The following is a 24896-nucleotide window of genomic DNA, read 5'->3' as shown; positions in this document are numbered from 1 at the left end:
GACCTTATACTTTGATCATGCTCGGAGAAGTGACTAGACATGTGTTAGAAGTAAGTAAGAATTCATTTTCCTAGGTACTAGGGAAATTAAGGTTATCATGTGTGAATATTTTATACAGATTGCTGGTTATCCAAAACCAAACATTATCAGAGTAAAGTAATTGTATTTTGTTGGAATTATGCTTTCAAAAATCACTTAAGGTCTATAGCAAATAATTAATGCATGCTTTCTTGGTGTCTTAATTGCTATTATAAAGAAACTGGTTCACCTCAATTAAACAACATGACACGCCTACTCTATTGTACAGTATCTTCATCATGCTCAAAAGACACCCAAAGCTTTAAACACCTTAAGTAAAACTGAGGTCTAACTCCTGACTGATGGGGAGACAATGCATCTATCAAGGCTTGGACTGCTTCATTCCAAACATTTACTGCCTTAGTTAATTAAATGTTTCAGGAATATGACTAGTTGCCTTTCATTACAATTTAAACATTTTTTTTTCCTTCTCAGGAATGAAATGAGCAGACCCGGGGTTCCTACCTGCAAAAATTCACCTTTTTTCTGTTGAACAACGGAAAGAGTGAAAGAAGTGAGAGAGTTTATCCTGCTAGATCTGTGGCTGCAGGCTTGACCTACCTACCCCATGAAGATGAATTAGACTGTAACTCTTCCAGTCAGGACAAACACTTTTCTTGTCTGTTGGAGAGAAGAGAGCTTCTTGATGATAAATGGTGTTTACATTTGTTCAACTGTTAACTAATTAGGTTATCTTATCCTATGCAATGGTTGTTCTTATTATTTGGTCATATTTTAAAACCGTTTATGGAGCACCTATCATTTGCTAGGTACCTTACTCAAGATTATTAAAGTCAAGGTGCTCTTTTCAGTATGTAGTACTGTGGCATTGGAGATCGACTTAAGGTTGTAATAACCTATAGATGATCATATGGATCATTTAAATGATGGATCCAGGATGAAAACCCCGGTCTGATTGCAAAACACAGACCCTTGTTTATGCTGCTGAGCTGTGTTTGTATCTGGGCTTATGGGTACCGCTGGACAAGACGGTGACAGACTGGATGACGTCCCCTAGCCTACCTGCAAACAGATTATTCCTAATTTTCTTTTCTCCTAGAGTCCTGCTTCATTGGAAAATGTTTGTGCAGGGGCGCCTGGATGGTATAGTCATTTAAGCAGAGGACCCCTGGTTTCAGCTCAGGTCACGAACTCGGGATTATGAGATCAAACGCGAAGTTGGGCTCTGAGTGCAGAGCCTAACTCCGTCCGCTTGAGTATCTCTCTCCCTCTCCCTCTGCGCCTTCCACTTGTGCTCTCTCTCTCTCCCCCAAACAAATAAATACATCTTTAAAAAAAAAGAAAGAAAGAAAATGTTTGTGCCAAGTGATGTCCTGAAGGACATCAGGTGGATGTCCCCCACCCCCACCCCGTGCCCCCTCCCCCGATCCCAGCACTCCCAGCCTCTTGGGGGGCTTAACCTGATCTTAGGGAGGATAGAGACAGGATGGAGAAAACGAAGGAGAAGCATCTGATGGGCATCACCCACCCACAGGGCTTAGCGGGGTGGGGGTGGGGGACGGTGAAACACCTGGAACGCTGGGCTTGCACACAGTAAGGCTTCACGATGGAACTGGAGGAAACTATTCCAGAAGTTTTCTGCCCACCTCTCAAGAAGAGGAAGAGAAGAGGCTCCTGGGTGGCTCAGTGGGTTAAGTCTCTGCCTTCGGATCAGGTCATGATCTCAGGGTCCTAGGATCGAGCCCTGCATCGGGCTCTCTGCTCTGCGGGGAGCCTGCTTCTCCCTCTTTCTCTGCCTGCCTCTCTGCCTGCTTGTGATCTCCCTCTCTGTCAAATAAATAAATAACATCTTAAAAAAAAAAAAAGAAGAAGAGGAAGAGAAAATATTATATTATTTTATTGTTGTAACTGTCTAGGGCTTCTCCTACCCTGTCCTTGAAGAATCTATGTCCCACTCAAAACTGGCAGAGCCTTCTCACTCAATGTCAAGTTTTTATTACAGATTAGATTTTCTGTAAAACCACTCTGAGAAGAAAAAAAAAGACATTTAAAAATAAAACTACTAGGTTTTATTCAGGAATATACATCAATATTGACTCCTGGGAATGACCTCCATTTTAGAGCTACTGTCAATCCACAGCCTACTTTTCCATTTAAGTTATCAGCATAATATTTGCTAAACAAGCAACCTGAGGCAGGTGCATTACAATTAGGTAATAATTACAATTATAATACAATTACAATAATTACAATTAGGTAATAATAATATCACTTTAAAAATCACATTTTTTGGACATCTGGGTAGCTCAGTCAGTTAAGCGTCTGTCTTCAGCTTAGGTCATGATCCCAGGGCCCTGGGTTCGAGTCCCACATAGGGCTCCCTGCTCAGCAGGGAACCTGTTTCTCCTCCCTCTGCCCCCTCCCTCAAATAAATAACATCTTAAAAAATAAAAAATAAATAAAAATCATGCTTTTGCTTTTCCCTTATCTTAGTAATCACCTTTAATCTCATACTTTATTTTAGAAGGAGGTCTCTATTTCAGTACAGCCGAAGAGCTTTGAAAACAGAAATTTTACTAGCTAGAGAGCTAGAGACACACAGTTGTTCCTTCTTTGAGTAAATTCAGGACCAAATTTTACTTCTGTTTTACATTTTTAGTGAATATATGATTTACCTTTAAATCTAACATTTTACATTTAAAATACAAAATTTGAACTTCTGGAACAAAATTTCATTGGCTATGTTGGCATCAATATATGTTCTCTCTTGCCCTTTTGGTATTGTGAGAAGAAAATAAAAACAAATATTTTATGCATTATTTTAAGAACCACATATTTAGAGAAAAACAGAAGCTTTTTCTGTGAAGGGGTTGACAAAGGGTTAAATATTTGCTACAAGTTGGCAGAGAAACCAGAAAAGTTCAAGTTGAGAGTTAACCAACGACTGTATTCCAACCAATGGCTGTTTTTCTGTTTCCCTTCTCATTTAGTTTTTTTTCTGATTTATCTTAGGCATAATAACTTATGCCTAAGATAAATAAAGATAAAAGATAAAAAAAGATTAACATGCAACTTTACTTGTGGGAATAAATAATACTTCCTTGGGTAACAGTATGTCCCTCCATGTCTGGTATAGTTTCAGTTTATATCTGTAAAAGTTCTAGTGCAATTGTATTTATAATCCTTTCTCTTTTAATTTATTTTTATTATTTTAATATTTTTTAAGGATATTATTTGTCAGAGAGAGAGAGGATGTGCGGGTGCCTGTATGAGCAGGGGAAGGGCAGAAGGAGAAGCAGGCTTACCACTGAGCTAGGTGCCCCATGGGGGACTGGATCCCAGGACCCCTGGATCATGAAAGACCTTAAGTGACTGAGCCACCCAGGTGTCCCAGTTATAACATTTTCACTCTTAAACTGTCTGGTTTGATGATAAATTAAATGGTTAGCACAGCACTTAGACACTGAATTAGGACAATAGCTTCCTGAATTAATCTCATCTTAATGAGACAAAAGTTTTTATGCCACAAATTGAAATGAGCCTTAAATATAAACATCACCAGGCATATCTTTATACATCATACCTCCTTCTTCCTCTTTCTATTACTCTTTTTTTTTTGCGGGTGGGGGTGGTGGTGGTGGTGGAGATCTTATTTATTTGTCAGAGAGAGAGTGAGAGAGCACCAGCAGGGGGAGTGGCAGGCAGAGGGAGAAGTAGGCTCCCCGCTGAGCAGGGAGCCTGACACAGGGCACAATCACGATCTGAGCCCATGTGAGCCTCTGCTTAACCTACTGAGCCACCCAGGAGTCCCTTCTTCCTGTTACTCTTAAAATGCACACGTGTCCCTTCACAGGCCTTTTAAGAAATACTGTAAGTTACTAAAGATGAACTATTTCAAGAGATCTAGAATCCAGTTGATTTTTACTATTCACTGACATGTAATTTTAGATAGGTTAACAGGGTCTGCTGTTGTTGTTGTCTGTTTTTAACAGAGATGGTGAGACTCTCAAAGATTCATTAAGAATTTCTTAGCCTAGGCCCAGATCCAATTTTGACACTGGTGTTCAATAACCTCAGCTTCATTTCTGCACCTCTTTTCCATACTCTGTGATATTCTCCTCCGTCCCCCAAACTGTCTTTAACAAAAGGATACGGCATCATCTGTAAACTTAAGTCAGTGGATTACCTCCCCAGGGATATTTTACTTAAAGCTCTATCTGCAATTATGGAGCATCTAACTACTTACTATCTTGTTAAAGGTAGTTGGTTATCAGCATGCTGGAGAGGGTAACATTTTTCACCTGGGACAGCTTTCCCTGGTACATAATGGCACAATGTGAAGGTTGCTGCCTAGGTTTCTAATAGGAAAGGATGACTGATATCTGAAGCCTGTACTGATGTCTTGCCTTTCCCTAGAACCATTTAGAGTGAAGATTAAAAGAGGGAGAAAGGGAGAATATCTTAATTCAGCAGGTAATACTTCTGTTTAGGTCTTTTTTTTTTTTTTTTTAAGATCTAGCAATTGATCTCACATTAAAGCAGCCCAGGACATTTCAATATTTAAATAAAAATGCAATAAGAAAGAGGTAATTTAATTTGCAATATCATACATTAATAATTAGCAAAGCATTACTGCCCTGCAAGGTATAAAGAGCTAGGGGAACATAACTAATGAACTATCAATGCCAAAGTAGACTTCATAAGAAAATAAGACTTTAATAAATCTTTTATTAAATGGCTACAAATGAACCATTTTGTTAACATCTAATAGGAAACTACTAAGCTACTTAATTCACATAGATAAATGAAGAACCTGCAGGCAATTAACTTCACAATTGCGGAAGGTCAGGGCTCCCAGTGAGAGTTGCCACTCCTTCCACCTTTCTGGGCTGCTGCTGCACTGGGCCGAGGCCCAGCTTTTCCTCGGCTGCTCTATACTCGCGCAGCAACTCTGACCATGCTCTGAAGCAGCCGAAGTATAAAATAAACAGAGGATGACCTACAGGCTAGCAAGTGACCTAAAACTAAATCATACACAGCATAAGAAATATGGAGTGCCAAGAAAAGGAATCTGGAAGGAAAACTATAAGCAAGGATTGGTATTATAGACGGGTGCTGAGTGGTATTTATTGAAGATGATAACATAATAAGGAAGTGCTTGGAAACTGCAAATGCTTGTCCGGGTCTGAATGTGACTCTAGGAGATCTGAAACTCACTAGAGATTATAGACCAGAAAGGCTCTATTTACCGAGTGGAAATGTACAAGTACACAATAATATCGATTGTCTCCAGCAGCAGCAAATGTTAAATTCATTAGACAAAGGAAATAAACATTGTTATGGAAGCAAGAAACCACTGGTGAAAAAAATAAATGCTTTTAATAAATCAGACCAGGAACTGCACTGAAACAGGACAAGGTGTGAAATCTTTGATGTCTTCTCTACCAATTCGCATAGACTAGGTCTACAAATTACCAAGAGTTTCGTGGATTATTACGGGCCAATCTGCCAGCAGCCATGATCAATGTATGCTGGAAGGAGAAGAGGGTTGGGGACAAAGAAGCGCACAGATTCTTACACACACAGAACGGAATCTCATGCTTCATACCTTATACCCTTTAAACGATGGTTTGAGAAAAGTGAGAGTCTGTAAAATGAGTATATGTGCAAATAGAAATAATTACCAAAGACAAAACTGTGCCCCAGATTAAAAAATGAGTCAACGGCAGACACACGTCTGGATGAAGTTGTTAATGTAGCTGAAACGGAGCCGGAGAATCATACTCAATAGGGAACTTTAACTAAAAAAGGAAAAAATCAATGATAAATAGGACCGGTTCTTCACCTCAAGAGTTCCAACCAAGGGAGACTATTAAAGAAACCACAGTAGCCTCTGTCGGTACAGTGTGAGATTTTCACATCGCTGCTTGGGTTGATACACAGAGTGCGTGGTAAGCGGAAATACTTTTTTAGCAATATTTTAAGAGGTGGACACCTGAAAACAGGAAGACAACAAAACTAGAAGACAGAATGAAAGTTTTTACATTTTTTGGATTCCTTATTCTTCATATACACGTTAGTGAGATTACAGCAACTGGCAGACCTTCCTTTCTATGTCAGTTCATAAAACTAAAAAATATAATTCCATGGATGGTTCACTAATGGCATCACTTTTGAAATGGAATTTCAAATCATCCCAAGAGTGAACTCTTACACAGTCTGAATACGGAGAAATCAGCCACAACTACACATATGGCTAGAATGGGTTGTCCTCCAAACAACTATTTTCTCTCCTAATTGTCCCACCAACCAAAATTCATGAGTACAATGTGAGGAATAACAGGAACATCTTTCCCCCAGATGTGTCCAAATATCTCCATTAGAAGACATGGCTTCAAGAAATACCAACTCTCATACAGACACAGTTTTTGAGGCTTCTGAACTACATAACATTCCTAAAATGAAACACGTTTCTACTGACTGAACTCGACATATTTCATACATATTTGTCAGAACAATTATTGTCAACTACAATGCAATTATCCATATTCAATTTGATGACTCAACTGGAAAATTACTTTTTTCCTAGTAAAATTTTTCCAAATGACAATAGTGAATCAGTGTTGATGAGTTGTTCGGTGTGTGCTAATTAATTACACTGGGTGAATTTAGTTCTGTGCTAATAACCTCAGGAAAGAAAAAAAGATCTGTAGACATGACTCTTTGTCTTAAGTGAAGAAATCTCCTGTTTGCCTACTTCTTTCTTACCTTCCCTTTCTGATCTCTTCCATGTGAGTGTTCAAGAATACAAAATAAACAGTAAAAGCCAACTAATCTTGGCTCACACTACAGATAAAACAAACAAACAAACAAACAAAAACAAGAGTTCCTTGGAACCATGTTCTTAGGTCAAGAGTAAAAGAAAACAAAAAGATTTTTATTGTTGACAACTAACTATGAGGACTTCCTGCTAACTCATCTTCAGGGAAGAATTGGTTTAGATCACGCATTTAAAGGCCAAAAAAAAAAAAAAAAATCATGATTTATTCGTTGTGAAACCTGTTTCTTCATCCAGAAGCTAATTTAAATGCTGGCATTAGACAGGGGCTCTATGGGACAGGGCATTTTGGGGGCATACTCCCCAGAGTCTTCTATTTTCTGGATTTTATGTGGTAATGATTCTTTTTCTCTGAGCCTACTGGAAGCCTAGGGCAGAAAAGAAAGAAACGCTGCCAGGAATGTTAGGGGGACTTTGTCACAAGGCTGTCAATAGGAAGCCAGTGAGGAGGGACACCACCCCTGGCTTGTGCAGGACATGGTATAAAGAAGACATTGACTGTCAAGGTTCTGTCCGAAGAAAGAAGGAAAAATTTTTTTGTGTGCTGGGAGATATTTACGAATGCAATGGATTAACTCAAAACTTGTTCTACACTAGTTCGGCACATTCGTCTGAGCGGTTTACTTCCTGTGGGCCAACCCGTGTTAGAAGTCTTAACTTAAGGCCTCACTGAAACACCCGGGTGTGTACAGAGAGAGGACACGAAGCTAGGGAAGCCTCTGGAGCACAAGACTGAGAGCAGCCCATGGGCCATCACACAGAAATGGGTTAAAATGACTGTGTATTGTGACAGAATCGGAGTTGCATGGTTTACAACAGAGGATGGGAGTTTCAGGAGTTAGAGATCTCAGTTCATCATAAGGAAGAATATTACCGTCTAAGAACGGGTGGGGTGTCTTAGGAAATAATACGGGAAGGAACCTGAGAGAGTAGGTCCCGTCTCCCTTCTGACTTGTGCTTCACTATCTGCTCAGGAATCCTCTATGATTTTAGGACGTAAAGGACAGAACGTGTCCTGTGAGAGGAGGGATGTCTTAGAACCAAGTGTCTGTTAACCATGTTCATCGAATCAAACTACCTATGGGACCCAGAATCACACTCTCTATCTCCATCTTTTTCTCGACATGCCTGATGATTTGTAGATAAGTGAATAAAAAAAAGTAATGCAGAGTTTCACTAAAGGCCTTTGTTCTCGTGTCTTGTAGCCTACACAATGTGTGACAAGGACGAGAATGTTCACCGGGTTGGCAAGTTAAAAATGACTAGTAACCTGGCGCTGTTCTCAGTGAAGACAAAACATGGAGTATGCAAGTACGGTAAATTTGTTCACAAGAAGAGGTGAGACTAGTTTATCTTTAAATGTGAGACCTTAATCAACACGGCTGGCTGACTCTGGTAGGGTGGCCATTCTTCGAGCAGACATGTGGCGCAGTCCTACCAGCCCGACGATCTGGGAGTTTCCCGCAGAGGACTCACCTGCTTTCCAGTGGTACATTACTGCCAAGGACCCAGCTGTCTTGCAGCTGGACGGACTCGGGTGTGGTTTGCAGCTCGGCGGGCAAAGCAGCCGGCGGGGCCGGACTCTGGTTCCTTCTATTGGTCAGGGAGTTTCTGTTGAGAGAAGTGATGGACGGATGGTGTTGGGCGGGGTGCTGTTTATGGGGTGGTGGCAAAGGCTGCAGAGTGGGCTGGCCTTGGTTGTTTGCAGGTTGCTCTGTAAAAAGAAAAGGAAACTCATTATATATTTATCTTGATATATGTATATGTACCTATGTAGCTACACACACCACCAATTTCTTGGGGGATCCACTGCAGATGAATCAGAATTAAAAACTGCATTTAAATCCATAACCTAATAAATTTGCATATTATTCTATTAAGCGGGTGTTCAGTGACATTCTCTAAGAGCAAGTTTACCCTTGATACACGAAGTACTAATTAATATACAACAGATGGTAAAATTGGTTTTGGTTTTAATTTGTTTCAGATTTTTTTTTCATCTGGTTTTATTAACACCTACAGAAAACAGTATCTGACAGGTCCCCTAATGTGCCTTTCGACTTCAGCTTTTTTTAACAAACCAACCCTGAAATTAAATGGGTAATTTCCATGGAACACAAAGGTTTTCAAAATGCATATAATCCCTATAATTATTTAATGGAGTTTTTTTAAGCTTTATTTAACTGCAATAAATTATTACAAGTTAGTTGCTAAACAGCAGTAGACTACTCTAGTTTAGTGCGTTTCAAATAAGGCAGATCTGCGTTATGATCCACTAATAGACGCTAAGTATTCTTTAGCAGAAGGTCACTCTGTGAAGCAGATGTTGTTTCATGGATATTTAACAGACTGAATCACATCTGATTACGACGTCAGAAGACTCATATACTTAATGACCGTTACATCCATTAGAACACACACAGAACAGATTTTCCAATTTCACAGCATGCAGTATAACCACATTTTAGAGGAATTCATAGGTGACCAGAGCGACTCACGCCACTATGTCAGCGGTACAAATATTGTGTTCAAAACCACATTCGTAAGGGATCCAGCAACTTCAAAATATAAACCCAATGCTAGGTCATAGCCGTGGAGAAATTCCCTAAGGCTTAATAAGTCGTAAGTTAAAATTTACAAATTAATGTAACATGAGACTGACTTTTCAATCTCATTGCCTGCCTCTGGACATGCTAGAATTCACAAACACCACATTTTAACAAACAGACGACTCCTTAATTTAATGCTAAACTTATTATGGTTCCACACATAGAAGATGTCAATTTTTGACTAAAGGCAGTTCAAAGTGCAATATAATTTTAAAGTGATCTATTAAATCATGTTATTAATATAAATGCACGTATTAAAAGAGAATAGGAAACACAGGGGCTATCTTTCATCTGCTGTGTGAACTCCAGCAGCAATTGTTATGCCAAATAGAGTCTAACGCTGCAATTGCATGAAATGAATACTTGATATGTAAAAGCTTGAACATGTATTATCAAACCTCTTTACAGGGCACAATAATTAAAATAACTCCTCCCATAGCACATAATATCAGTAATTACCGTGTATTTCTAATGGTCTCTAACAATCCACATAATATCACTTAACAACTAATAATTTCTTACTCTTGAAAAGAGGGACAGAGACAATATCGAAACGTACGAAATAAAGCTACTTTCTTGCACAGTCTCTGTTCTTGAGGATCCCTATACAAGAAACTACAGAAATCTTGCTTGGTCCATTCTTTTGGTGCTCATGAAAAATTAAAAAAGAGTATCTACATCTCCATTAAATTAAAGGTACCCTTGGAGTAATGAGAGGGCTAAACTAGCACATACAGTTTTAATCGTGTTAGAAAAAAAGTAGTTTAAAACTCAAAGAAGATTTAGTACTCAGGTACCATATGATTAATTTTGTCTTCTCCAGCATTAGTGCATATGATTAGACTATCTATGGATGTCTTTGGGGAGCACTTCTAAAGCTGCTTTTATAAATAGATAAATGCATACATATATGTATCTACACACATGTATATGTATTATGTATATACATATATATGTATGTATGCATGTATATATTTATTTTACAATAAGCTAAGGGCCTTAACTAGGTTAGTGTCAATGCAATGGGAACAAAGAAATGACTGAAACATTTCAAAGGAAGAAGTGTTAAGACTGAGTCTAAAAAGAAGCAGATGGATATGTCAAATGATGCCATGTTTTTAAGCATGGCTCCATGAAAAAATGGAACTATACTATACATATGATGTATAAATTATGTATTGGATATTCTATTAACTAGAGGAGAGAGCAGTGTGGAGTAGCGGTTGATACCAAATTTAATTTCTAACTCTGTGAGGCATCACCATAGTGTCTCAGTCTTGACATTTGTAATGTGGAAAATAATACCGTCCCATGTAGGTATTAGTTTAATTTTAGGATTCAGTGAAATGAACTCATGTATTCATTCGATGACCTACTGAGTCACGCAGCCCACAAACATTTATCAAGCCTCTATGTTCCAAAGATATGCTAAGTCAACAAGTGAAAGTACTATGTAATGGCTAAAACATCATGGATATTAAGATTGTTCTTGAAGATGAAATGATTTTAAGATCTATTGCCATCATCACATATTTAAATATGTTGAATTAAAGATTCTTATTCTTGGGGTACCTGGGAGGCTCAGTCAGTTAAGCGGCCAACTCTTGGTCTTAGCTCAGGTCATGATGTCAGGGTCCTGGGATCAAACCCCAGATTGGACTCTGCGCTCAACGAAGAGTCAGCTTGAAGATTCTTGCTCTCCCTCTGCCCACCCCTCCTCCCCACTCACACATGTACTCCCTCTCCAAAACAAATAAATCTTTAAAAAAGGATTCTTATGGGGTGCCTGGGTGGCTCAGAGGGTTAAAGCCTCTGCATTCAGCTCAGGTCATGATCCCAGGGTCCTGGGATCGAGCCCCGCATCGGGCTCTCTGCTCAGCAGGGAGCCTGCTTCTTCCCCTCTCTCTGCCTGCCTCTCTGCCTACTTGTGATCTCTTTCAAATAAATAAATAAAATCTTTAAAAAAAAAAAGGATTCTTAAATTTCCATTTAAGGTTTCAAAACTAATTAGCACTACGGTGGCCTTCTCTAGGTTCGCTCATTCATTTGGCAAGCCTTCCTCAAGAACTTATGATGAACAAGACATCATGCAAAGATCCATGCCCTTGTTTATAGCAGCAATGTCCACAATAACCAAACTATGGAAAGATGTCCATCAACAGATGAATGGATCAAGAAGATGTGGTGTATATATACAATGGAATACTATGCAGCCATCAAAAACCCTGAAGTCTTGCCATTTGCCATGACGTGGATGGAGCTAGAAGGTATTATGCTAAGTGAAATAAGTCAATCAGAGAAAGACAATTATCATATGATCCCCCTGATATGAAGAATTTGAGAGGCAACAGGGGGCATGGGAGGAGGGAAGGAAAATATGAAACAAGATGGGATCGGGAGGGAGACAAACCATAAGAGACTCTTAACCTCACAAAACAAATTGAGGGTTCCTGGGGGCGGGGGTGTGAGGGAGAGGGTGGTTGGGTTATGGACATTGGGGAGGGTATGTGCTATGGTGAGCGCTGTGAAGTGTGTAAGCCTGACGATTCACAGACCTGTACCCCTGGGGCCAATAATACATTATATGCTAATAAAAATTAAAATTTTTTTAAAAAAAGATCCATGCCCTTTTCAATTGTTTATCCAGGTGATTTCAGCACAATGTGTTCTGTCTGCTGGGACCTCTTTTGATCTGACTGCATAATCATGAGGTCTTCCTATAAAACAAATCCAGATAATGAAAGCTGGATTCACTCTAAAATTTGATGGAAGAGAATAAATGCAGACTCTGAGTGAGATGGGATGGATGACCAGAAATTTAAATTCTGCAGCATCCACAGAGGCAAAATCTGAGGATTCCCTTGGAGGTGCACATTGCCTCTAGGGATCTGGGCTTATAGGATGTAAGAAGTAGTGGAAGTATGTATCTATACCCACTTATTCAAGACAGCATAAATTTATCAAGCATAACAAGATAAAAGAAAATTAAACATAGACCGAAAGGAAGAAAGAGAGAATAAAAGAAAATAAAGTGGGAAAGATAACATAAAGCCAGATCTAAGGCAAATGGACAAAATGCCTGCTGTATAGTTCTGTACATTTTTAAAGCAGGATACAAATCTGGCTCTAAATTATTTATCTAGTTGTCAACACAAAAAGGGAAACATGATCAGTTACCTGATTTGGGATGTTTTTAAGATCACAAGGTTTGCTTGAGAAAAGCATTAACCATTACTGGTATTGAAAATAGAGAGAAAATTTTCTTTTAAGTCCACAGAGGAAGAAAAACTGAATATCCAGGAAAAATTTTATGACTCGGGTTCAAAATGGACACAAAGAGGGGTGCCTGGATGGCTCCGTCAGTTAACCACCCGAGTCTTGACATGAAAAATTGAAAGAGTATCTACATCTCTGTCAAATTAGAGGTACCTTTGCAGGTTATGAGAGGGTTAATCTCAGGGTCATAATCTCAGGGTTGTGGAGCCTGCTTAAAATTCTCTCTCTCCTGCTCCCTCTGTCCCTTCCCTACTAAAACAAAAAAACAAAAATGGATACAAAGAAACAGAGTAGGGTCAGATTTGGAGACAAGCACTTAAAATCTAATACTTGTAACCAGATCCACATTAAGACCAACCAAAACACCAACTGTGGCCTTTGCTTTAGGCTGATTCATTGATACAAGATTCCTATAGATTTGAGAAAGTTGTGGATACAACTCATAGAGGGGACAATTACACCTCAGAGTTACCAGGTTTAATGTCCCTGAGGCACAGCTCTGAACATATCATTTTCCTTAGAAACTCCAAAGGGCTTTCTCGTACCTATAAAACATAAAATGCACTTTCTGAAGGCAAAAGTCATATTTTCCTGAGGTAGTCCTCAAAATAGTTTTGCAAATGTTCCCCCATGTATCTTGTTCTCATCAAGCTTGCTGTACCCAGTGTATACACCTTTCCGCATAAGCATATTTGCTTCTAACTGGAAAGACATTATCCTCCATTTTTCTCTATCCAAACCCTACGTACTTCAAGCTCTAAGAAAGAGGACATTCCTGTTTTTTTCAATAGAAATCAGTTATTTATTCTCTGAGTCTTAGAGTATTTTATCTGAGCCTTTTTCATGGCTCTTTTCATCTCCCCGTCACAATTAATTGTATAGGTCTCGTGTCTCCTGTTCAAATCTATATGGGCAGGATCCACATCGAATTCACATTGGAACCTCTAAGAAGCACATATGGGTAGATATGTGGTCAGTAAATAAATATTCATTCTCTCAATCTATATTTGATGGATGAATACTTTGTGAAGAATTCAATGAAGAGAACATTGAGTTGGTAAAGTGCAGAGCTTGCCAATAGGACCTTTAATTGCAAGGTCATTTGCAACCTGTCTTAGCTCCTCAATTCTTAGACCCTGAAAGGCAGGGACTATAAGTTAAATTTCTTTGGATTTTTTCAGTATTTTCACTTAGCCTTGTACTTCAAAGACTCCTAGAAATGTGCTGGCTGATCAGTAACAAGTAGGCAATAATGGCACCTTCAGGGCTCATCCCACACAGGCAAGGCGCCATGTTACTTCCCCCAGACTTCAGGTTTTAGGACTATTTCTCCAGAACCGCACCAGAGGTTCCAGTAGTCAAAATCTACCTTCTAAGATGTGAAAATAATGGGAAGATTACCTAAAATAAATATGAATATATAAAATACAAATGTATAAGATATGAAACAATAAATAAAATACATATATATTACAGCTTTACCCAACACAGTTATGTCTTCCTTGTATTCCTATACCTATCTGGATTAGGTATTTTAGAAAAGGTGTTAGGTTATTTTCTCAAAATATTCTTCCTCCCTTTTTAAAATGAAATTCTTCTCATTATGCTTAGTAGAAATTATTATACTCGACGAGAGTCTTTACTCGCCACACTCCTCTTTTCTACCTTTTTTCAAGTTCTTATTACTCATATAACTTCATGACAGCCTAGCAGCTGCTCGTTTTTATTTGGTAAACATAAGTGATAGCAGATGATTTTTATTTTTATTTTTAAAATTTTTTTAAAGATTTATTTGAGACAGAGAGAGAGAGAGAGAGAGAAAAGGAGAGAGCACGAGTGGTAGGGAGGAGTAGAGAGAGAAGAAACGGACTCCCCACTAAGCAGGGAGCCAGACATGGCACTCGATCTTAAATTAACACTCTGAGATCATGACCTAAGCTGAAAGCAGATGCTTAACTGACTGAGCCACCCAGACGTCCCTACGGCAGATAATTTTATTTTTTTATTTTTTATTTTTTAAAGATTTTATATATTTATTTGACAGAGAGAGAGAGAGACAGGGTGAGAGGGAACACAAGCAGGAGGAGTGGGAGAGGGAGAAGCAGGTGAGCCTGAAGCGGGGTCCGATCCCAGGACTCTGGGAACATGACCTGAGCTGAGGGAAGACATTTAACGACTGAGCCACCCAGGTGTCCCAGCTCACATAACATGAATGATAAATATTAGATAGGTAAGACTTTGGTCATTTTGCTCAGCCCCATGCCACCAAAGAATGTATAGCCCAATAGTGTCATTTAAGGCTGTCACCTCAGATCCACTGACATGGGGTCATGACTTGGATCATGGCATGCACTGAGTAAGGTGTGTTGAGAAATCATGAAAGTGTTAGGAGCCACAGAAGCTCTCTGATAAAGGGGCAGATTCCAGTTTAAGCAACTTATAAAACCCCCATTCTAAGCAAATGTAAGGCATACTGACAGCACTCCACAGGGGGAAGAAAAGAAAGTTGTGACAATGTCTCTGTAATAGCAACGAGGCTATTATGATCACTGGGGGGGGAAAGGTACCATAGAGAAAATGACAATCATGTGGATATTTATTTTTCAGTGGCCCTATTTTCTTGAGTAAGTTATCTATCTCTCTGAGCTTCATTTATTTTGTAGTGCTTAGTTACAGGATCTGAAAGATATAGTAAGTAATAAATAGTTACTTATTCAGGGTAGAAAAGAAAGAACTCCCTTCAGGGAAGAACATCGTGACGGAAAACAGTACAGCTGACCCCGGAACACAGGGGTTGGGGACACAGACCCCCTGCGCAGTAGAAAACCTCGAGTATTACTTGTGACTCCCTAATGCACTTAATTACTAATAGCCTGTTTTGACCAGAAGTCTTACCAATAACATACACAGCTGATGAACACATATTTTGTATCTTATAGGTATTACGTATTATATTCTTGTAAAAAAGAGAATTAGAGAAAAGAAAATCATAAGAAAGGGAAAATACAGTTACAACACTGGGTTGTATTTATTGGGAAACAAACAAAAAACAAACCACCCTCGTCTGAATGGACCCACACCGTTCAGACCCAAGTTGTTCAAGGACCAAGTATAACTGAGAAGCCTTTTAGCAATTGATACCATGATCCCGAGACGCAAGGACACACAGTCAGGTATGTCCGAACGGGAAAAAAGTTTTTCCTTTAACAGGTACCAAAGCAAGAATCGGAAACATCCTAAGAATCAGAAATAAACGCACGTGGTGTGGGCTCCCACGGAAGAGGGAATTCTATCCCACAGTTGTGAAGTCAACCTGAGTCTCTTCTTCCCATGTCGTGTGACCACAGAACCAAGTCAAGAATTATTAAAAGGTCGTGTAGGAGATGCCTGTTTTTAAAAAATCAGATCTGGTCATATTCCCCTGGCGGGCGGGGGTGGTGATGGGGGGCGTGGTGTGGTGTGTGTGTGTGTGTGTGTGTGTGTGTGTGTGTATTTTTAAATTAAAAGCAGTTTCTAGACCGTTATATCGAATTCAGCCCCAGTTCCTCTCGGCTTTACGGCCTTGGGCGGTGGCCTTTGCGGAACACAGTGGAAATGAACTCCCAAGGGCGAAAGCTGGGGATTAAAGTCGGCTTCTGAGCATGCGCGTGCGCGTGCGCGCGTGCGCGCCTCTTCATGTGGGAGGGGCTGAAAATAAGAGTCGTGGTGACAGGTGAGCTCTGACTGCTCGGTGCCTCACGCTTCCTTCCTGAGTCTGTCCTCCTCCTTCCCTGGATCTCAGTTATGGGGCAGCAAACGCCCTGGAGAAGAAATAGCCCACTTCATAAGGGGGATAGGGCTGAGGAGCTGACCGCTGTGTTGTATTAAAGCAATTGTTTGCGGGGCCCCTGGGTGGCTCCGTTGTTAAGCAGCTGCTTTCAGCTCACATCATGATCCTAGTGTCCTGGGATCGAGCCCCAGGATCGAGTCCCGCCTCCGGCCCCCCTGCTCAGCAGGAAGTCTGCTTCTCCCTCTCCCACTCCCCCTGCTTGTGTTCCCTCTCCCTGTGTCTCTGTCAAATAAGTAATAAATAAAATCTTTAAAAACAAACAAACAAAAAAACCAATTGTTTGCGATTTGAGTGAGGTCTGGTAACAAAAGACAAACTGGCGTGGAGGGGAAGGAAGAGGAAGGGCCGAGGTGGGGGAGAGAGAAAGAAACACAAAAGGACAAAAACATTTTTAATTTCACTGAACCCCTGAGCAGTGTGGTTAGACAAAACACCTTCTAGGTAGTCATTTGCCTACAGCTTGTGTCCCCTTGGACACCACCACCTGCAAGTTGGATAAAGGAATAGATTCTGGTTTTGGTCCTCTACTAGTTTAACATTATGATACACAGACCATGTTGAACTAGACAAACATTTAGAAGGAGCCAACCCATTTATTGGTGGTTAGCAAAGATGGGGCTAAAACCCTTGTTTCTATATTGTAAAATGTGTTCATTCTCACTTCATCTCCTGGCTTTATCTTTAACCCTCTTCTACCTGTTATAAATGAAACCCGAATTTTCTTCGAAGCTGACCTCTTCCCTTAAACAGGTTGCCAAAAGAAAACAACTTTGTGTTGTTATACATTTTATTACCATATTAATTTTAACTGTAGTGACTGGAGCTTGGAGTAGATATTCCAAAGGTACAAGGACAAAATCATAGTTAGCTTTTGAGTTTTAAAATCCCATTCTGATTCTTGGATTTAGCTTAATCTTATGTTCCATTATCAACTAATTCTGGGACCTTATGGAAATTAATTCTGATGGTAAAGTTAGATAACAACACCTCTTTCATCTGGCCACATTTCAAGAGGTACTGGGAAGGCTGTAATATAAGTTCAAAAAATTTTAAGACACTGAAAATAGTAAATTATACACAGTTTTTTCCTTTACCCAGAAAATCTCATATATACGTTACAGATATTTAACTGTCATTATTTCCCTATAAGGAAAGAAAAGTAGCAAGACTTTTCCTTATAATCGGGGAAAATTTGAATTAGGGAAACATATCTTTTTAGTCAGACCACACCTCAGTGGAGCTCATATCAGGGCACAAATACTTAGATATTCAGGGTGACTCCTCCTCTCTTTTCCCCACCACAATGCTGTACTAATAAGATAACCTTCTAGAATGGGAACGGGGAAACTGGAAAAGAAAGGCCTCACCTCACTCAGGAAATTACTTTCACATAAACTTGTTCTTCTGGTTCATTATTTTATCTAGTGATTCTCACATAAGACAAGTTTTTCAGGGGTGCCTGGGTGGTTCAGTGGGTTAAAGTCTCTGCCGTTGGCTCAGGTCATGGTCTCAGGGTCCTGGGATCGAGCCCCTGCATTGGGCTCTCTGCTCAGCAGGGAACCTGCTTCCCCATCTCGCTCTGCCTGCCTCTCTGCCTACTTGTGATCTCTGTCTGTCAAATAAACAAATAAAATCTTAAAAAAAAAAAAAAAAAGAAAAGTTTTTGAAAGTGGGTTGTTCACTGAGGCAACTTTATAAGCCTTTGGTTGAAATATGGCACCAAAGGGGTGCCTGGGTGGCTCAGTGGGTTAAAGCCTCTGTCTTTGGCTCAGGTCATGATCCTGGGGTCCTGAGGTCGAGCCCCGCATCAGGCTCTCTGCTCGGCGGGGAGCCTGCCCCCCTGTCCCCCCCCGGCCTACTTGTAATCTCTATCAAATAAATAAATAAAATTTTTTAAAAATAATATGGCACCATGTAAAAATTTCCACCACTTGCCATGTCACTTAAACATTTCACACAGCTACATGCAAATCAAATGAAAGTTTAAAATGTGCTTTAAAAACAATAAAATACTATATAAACAAACAGTATTGTTCTTATCACCTTCAGGAGCAGACAATTGATTGCAAGATAACTTATATAAAGACATTTGAGTATGAAAACCTTAGAGACAGAAGATACAAAAGAAAGACTTGCACTGTCCAGAGGGTATAATTTTAGTGAGCACAGATGAACCGATTTACTGTACTTACTGAGTTAGTGAGAATTTGGTTTTAGTTTCCCTAGGGTGATAGCTTGAAATGAGGATTAGAAGAAAGATTTAAAGACTTTAAATCTTTGCATTCTTTTCCTTTGAGAGTTCCCTGTGCTTTCTCTTTCAAACCATGTGGCCATCTGGATGACCCATCAATTCCCTTGCCACAAAATGCTGGAAGTTCTGGATAAAATATAATAAATACCTTTTGGATTGATTCATTCAGTAAGTATGGAGTGTCTAACAGGTACCAGACTCTGTTCCAGGTGCTGAGGATGTAACAGGAAACTAAACAGCCAATAATCTTATCCTACCACTCAATTTATATTTAGGTTAATATAAATGAATTAGAAAGAAAGAATAGGCAAGAGACCAAAGGGAGAGAAAAATTGTTCAGAGCAGGTGATCTGGGGAGATCTTCCTGTCTCTGAAATTTTGTAACGTCCAATGAGGAAACAAGAGATAACACGTCAGTTGTTACCGAGACCCCTATGTATATGAGACCTTGGAAGCGCCATACCTGTAGTCTAAGAGTAGACTTAAAATTCTCATTGCAAGTGGAAAAAAAAGGAATCTCGCTGTGTTTCTTAATCCCTGCATGGGCAAGAAATTGACTCCTGAAAATTTTAACCACTGGCTTAGGCTTCCCTAGGGTTGTCATATGAGGCTGAAGCTTATACTCTGAACGTAGTTCTGGAACTCCAAGCCAATAAATTAGTATTAAAAGTGCAATGCTCCTCCCTGGGGGACCTGGCAGAAACAAATGCAAAACTTCTTTAAAAGAACATGCTCTCAAATGAAGTCACAAAGGATTTCCACAAATAAAACACAGCTCTCAATAAATTTACAGTCTGAAGTTACAAAATTTAAGAGGAAACAATCCACACTGAGCCAAAATCTATAGACAAAATAGACAGCAGAACAGATCTCCCCCAAAACTTCAGATAATATAACCATCAGATAAAACTTAAGTATGTTTAGAATGATCAAAGACTTTAAGGAAATGAAAACCATGTGAATAAGATAGTATGAGAAAAAGAAGGTTCAAAAAAGTAGAATGTGGATAAGAAATGCAGCCATTGAAATCAGACACTTACTGGATAGTTTAAAGAGTATATTAGACACAACTGTAAGGAGTACCAGAGAATTGGAAAAGAAATCTGAGGAAATCACTCAGATGGCATCAGAAAGATGAAGAGTGATTAAATATGAAAGAGTAGGTCTAAGACAAAAGAAGACATGATAAAAGAGCACAATATATATCCAGAGAGAGTTGCATAAGGCAAGAACAGAGCTTTCTTGAGAGCTAAACAGCTTTTTCCAAACTTCCTAATACCATGTTTATGGCTGTCGTATTATACAGAACATGGACTTACTTATCTCCTTGTTGTTTCATATAAATTATCCCTGCTATTGTTTTCTTTGTTATTGGATGACAGTTTTGGGGGGTTATATTTTATAAAAGGAAACTTCTTTTAAATGGCTGTAACTTCTCTTTGAAGATATTCTGACTTCTATGGTTGCTGTTCAAAAACATGCAGCTAATCTAAAAAGTTAAGCACCCTAACTTATTTCAGGGGATGGAAACAAATGTAAATGCCTACCTTCTCCTTGCTAAAACAGTTCATCTTTTTACTATACTTAACCCTAGTAATGCCACAGATTTATCCTCTATGGAATTCTTAATTTTGCATAATCATTTCTCATAGAAACATACATAAAACTTACCTATTATACATGTATAGAAACCTGGATTAAAAATACCTTCAAAATATCTCAGTATATGTTTCAAGCTATTCTTTTACCCATTTTAAAATACTTTACTTTTTAAGAATAATAATTCTTAAGAGAATAAGCAAAAAGGGAAGATGCTATCCCCATCTTGACAATAAAGAATTGTTGACATAAGATCAATAAATGCTTCTCTCCTCTCACATTACCTAATGAGCATTTGATTTTAATGCAATTAAATTTTATTGACTTTAAGTGGAGTACATGATATGATATAAATAAAGCACACATCTGTAATATGGATAAGCACAGGCTAGAAAGCAACTAAAAGCTATTGCACTATAACAAATGGCTTTAAAGAATAAGAAAAGCAGCTCTAATATTCCAAATAATGCAAATTTGCTATGCCTTTCAGATAATATATTCTTTGTCAAAGATATCTTGTACAGAAGAAAGCACTAAAAAAGGAAACACGAGACATAGGGTTTCATGCTAGCTTTAACTGAACGTAACCTCTTATGAATCAACTAACTTCTGGGGCTCAGTTTTTCTCTTCTGTAAAAAAAAAATGGTGTTTGGGGGCATGGTCGGCTCAGGCAATGAATTCTGAAGTTTTTTAGTTCTAAAATTCTTTTAGGTATTACAATACTATTTTCTTGAAACATATTAAATTACATTATGAATATTCAATTTTTAAGGTAATAAAAAGCCCCATATTATCTTCAGTTATACATATAAAACATTAAAGGGACATACAGTAAAAAAAATCACTTTATTTTGATTTAAGTATTATGAGAACTTGACCACATTAATTCATGGCAGAAATATCTTACCTTATTATCTTGTTAGGAATATTAAAAATAATGTTTATTTTTAAAATAAACCATTCTGTATTATACATATCGTAACTAGTAACATCTTAAGGTACATATAGTCAAAATCACTTTGTATCAAACTTAAATTTATTTCAGATTTTGATATTAAAATTGCTTATGGAAACAACTGAAAAAAATAAAAGCCAGCAGGAAACTTTCAAACTTAAAAGAAAACTAACCAGTCTCTTAAAAGTTACGATGGCAATTATAATGCATTTTAAAAACTATAGTTAATCAATTTTAGGAAAAAAAGATTCAGTTTACTTGAAACCTTTCTCTGATTTTTCTTTTTTGAATATTTCAGCAACTATAGGGGAAAAAAAAAGCGATCAAGAAACACTCAGAAAGTATCCAATAACACTGCCAACCTCATTTCCCCCAAAATACTAACTTTGCCACTGACTTTTCCCCTAGCGTATTATTTGATTTTGTATTTGTTATCTGCAATTTATTGGGTCCACATTATCTACAAATGCCTTTCACTGAAACAGAAAAAAAATTTTTAAGTTTCCTTCCAATCACATGATGGTGTCCAGGCAGGGAAGGGTGTTACCGCAAACATTAAATATTATGTAGATGCAAAAAAACTCGAACAGAACCCACAGTATCTTTCCCCTTCTTGGGATGTGCAATGAGGGCGATCTGTTAGGTGGAAACCATGCAATGATGCTCTTTGATGAAAAGGGAAATAGTCCTAGTTTAAGCTGACACTTGCATATTTAGTGAATGCCCCTCCCCTGTTAATAATTCTGGGGTAGTTTTTTGTGTGTATGCAGCACTAAGAGCCCTCTTCCCAATGTGAATATTTCCGCTGCTGTAATGACTTAGCACCAACAGAAAGGAAAAAGAACTGCAAAGTACTACAGAAATGCAAGGTACTATTGTTTAGATTAATGATCTGGATTTCCTGAGGCTTTGTTGTGCCTTTTAAAATAGTAGTAAGCACGGCTTGTTGAAGCTGGAAGGCTCGGACTTTATATAGGATGCTAATTGCCACTAGAAACCTTCCTCTCACAGCAGAGGTTCAAAAGAAAGCAGGTGCCTAAGATACTCTTCCATGGATCTTCTGATCTTTCCTTTCATGAATCCACAAGCATTTTCGGACCAGTTTATTAAAATTTTCCGTTAAAGAGATAAATGAATTTACAGCGGAGAAGGGTAAACACGAGCTGGCACAGTAGTGCGCTCCGGCTCCTGTAACAAACAGGTTGGGGGACTTAAAAAATGGAAATTTGCTTTCCAACATTCTGGAGGCTGGGAGTTCAAGATCAAGGCCCGGCAGAGTCAGTTTCTAGTGAGGGTTCTCTTCCTGGCTCGCAGACAGCTGCTTTCTCCCGGTGTCTCACTGGGCAGAGCTGGCTAGCTCTCTAGTCTTTCTCCTTAGAAAAACTCCAAGCCTGTGGAATCAAGGCCTCACCCTTACCATCTCACCTAACCTTAAGTACCTCTTTAGACTTAACCTATTGCCAAATATAGTCGCATGAGGGGGTGGTTTACAGCTTCAACATAGGAATCTGGGGAGAAACCAACGTTCAGCCTGTAACACGTGGGTTCAAGTTCCCTGTCTAAAATTTAGCAACTGTAGCTTGAGCAAATCAATTTCCTGTTTTAACTTCTCTGATTCCTCATCTGTACAATGGGATTAATCATCACTCTTATATGGAGGTTTCAAAGAGATAATGTATATTAAAGTATTCTTATAAACTGTGAAAAAAAATGTTTTTAAAGATTTTACTTATCCATTTGACAGAGATCACAAGTAGGAAGAGGGCGGGGGTGGGGGGTGGAGGCAGAGCAGACTTCCTGCTGAGCAGAGAGCCCGATGTGGGGCTCGATCCCAGGACTCTGGGATCATGACCTGAGCTGAAGGCAGAGGCATTAACCCACTGAGCCATTCAGGTGCCCCATGAAATATTATTTTAATGTGAAGTCTTATTTTCCAGACTTTCACCATTTATTCAATTAAAGCAATAAAAATATTTTTATCAAATATATTATATATATATTTTCATATACACATATAAAAAATAGAAATTTTTTTTGCCAAAGAAGATGTTTACATATAGTGAGTATATCCAAAAGATAATTTCTTAATTTCCTTCTACAAAAAAGTCTTTAAAAACATTGTTTTCATTTTTAAACTTATTAAGGCAAATACAACCTAAATTTCTTTTTAAAGCTTTTATTTATTTATTTATTTGACAGAGCACAACCACAGGGAGCAGCAGAGGGAGAGGGAGAAGCAGGATCTCCTCTGAGCAAGAAAGCCTGACAAGGGGCTTCATCCAGGGGACCTGGGATCATGACCCGAGCCAAAGACAGATGCCTTAATGCCTAGGCCACCCAAGGCCCCCCCTAAATATTTTTTTAAAAGTATCTGCCAATATTATTTAGAGTGTTTGCTGAGGATAATGTATCACTAGCATAAAAGATGGAACAAATGTACATTAGTACCGAAATCATTCCTTATGTGTGCAGAGGGGCTAAAATGTGCTTCGGTTCTTCCCATACTCTCAGGTACTGAGTTCGTACTCTTTGCCTTTAAAGCAACACACAAGAAAATGATGCTCCCACCGACACATGTGCAAATGTAGAAATGAATGAAACAACTTTGTGTTTTATGGCATTTACTTTGAAAATCTGATTAAGATAAATGTCTTTAGCTCCTAATTCTTCAATGTCACGTTGTCATAGTTCCCATCAGCAAGATGTTTTAAAGGCTTTCGATTAATATTGCATGCCAGAACTGAAATTACATCCTTTGTCGTTTAGTTCCTAATGGTGCAAGTGATATGTATCAAGTAGTGTTTTATGAAGCGTGCGTGATTTTTATTGTAAGCTGTTTTCACAAATCTTTTTCAGGTTTCGGAAGGACTGCTTAGGGTTTCCAATACATAGGCAGTTCTGTTAAAAATCATGAAGATTCTTTTTTTTTTTTTTTAAATCATAAAGATTCTTAAAACAGAGGTGAAATCTGTATTATTAGAATTTACTTATCAATAAAAAATTCTCCTACCTGAATCTGTTGTGCTTGATTTGCACATTCTTGAATATGTTTGCTTTTTCCCAAATATTTTACTAAATCACTTCTTCTAATATTAGCAAAATAGGTGCCAAATACACATCACTCACAAAAACCTTCATCCGTGAGCATGTGCCTTATCTGCCTAGTAAGGAAAATACGTAGCATGTGGATGTAGTATATATTAACTATTGAAGGCTAACTGGGTTTGTGCTGCAAAAGTATGAATTTTATTTTTTATATATAATTACTAATTTATTTTAATAGAAATTAGCATCCTGACATGAATTTCAAAGTTTCTAAAACTCAGTCCTATCATATAGAATTCACTTTCATTTATTAAAGACCCAGTGTCATAAATATAATCTTTATATATAAACTAGAAGGATACAACTGAAAAAAAGAAATTCTTATATTTGATAAATATATATCAACATATGTACACTCCTTGTATCCACCTTTAACATATTCTATTCTTTCAGC

The 24896-nt window shown here is 38.5% G+C and overlaps 1 protein-coding gene across 9 annotated transcripts in view; it reads right to left on the bottom strand.

Annotated features, from left to right (window-relative positions):
• Positions 1–24896, bottom strand: part of TENM3 (teneurin transmembrane protein 3) — a 436872-nt gene that overhangs the window by 176516 nt on the left and 235460 nt on the right. For all 9 annotated transcript variants that reach the window (XM_013058964.2, XM_045069405.1, XM_045069406.1 and 6 more), the window contains one exon: positions 8354–8591. In XM_013058964.2, coding sequence (XP_012914418.1) covers positions 8354–8591 — 238 coding nt within the window. The remainder of the gene's footprint in view (positions 1–8353; positions 8592–24896) is intronic.

The sequence above is a fragment of the Mustela putorius genome, unplaced genomic scaffold (assembly GCF_011764305.1).
Source record: "Mustela putorius furo isolate JIRA1106 unplaced genomic scaffold, ASM1176430v1.1 tig00003932_pilon_pilon_pilon:0A:0A, whole genome shotgun sequence".
NCBI lineage: Eukaryota > Metazoa > Chordata > Mammalia > Carnivora > Mustelidae > Mustela > Mustela putorius.
Note: the sequence above shows the minus strand (reverse complement) of the source record. Positions and strands in the feature narration are given on the sequence as shown.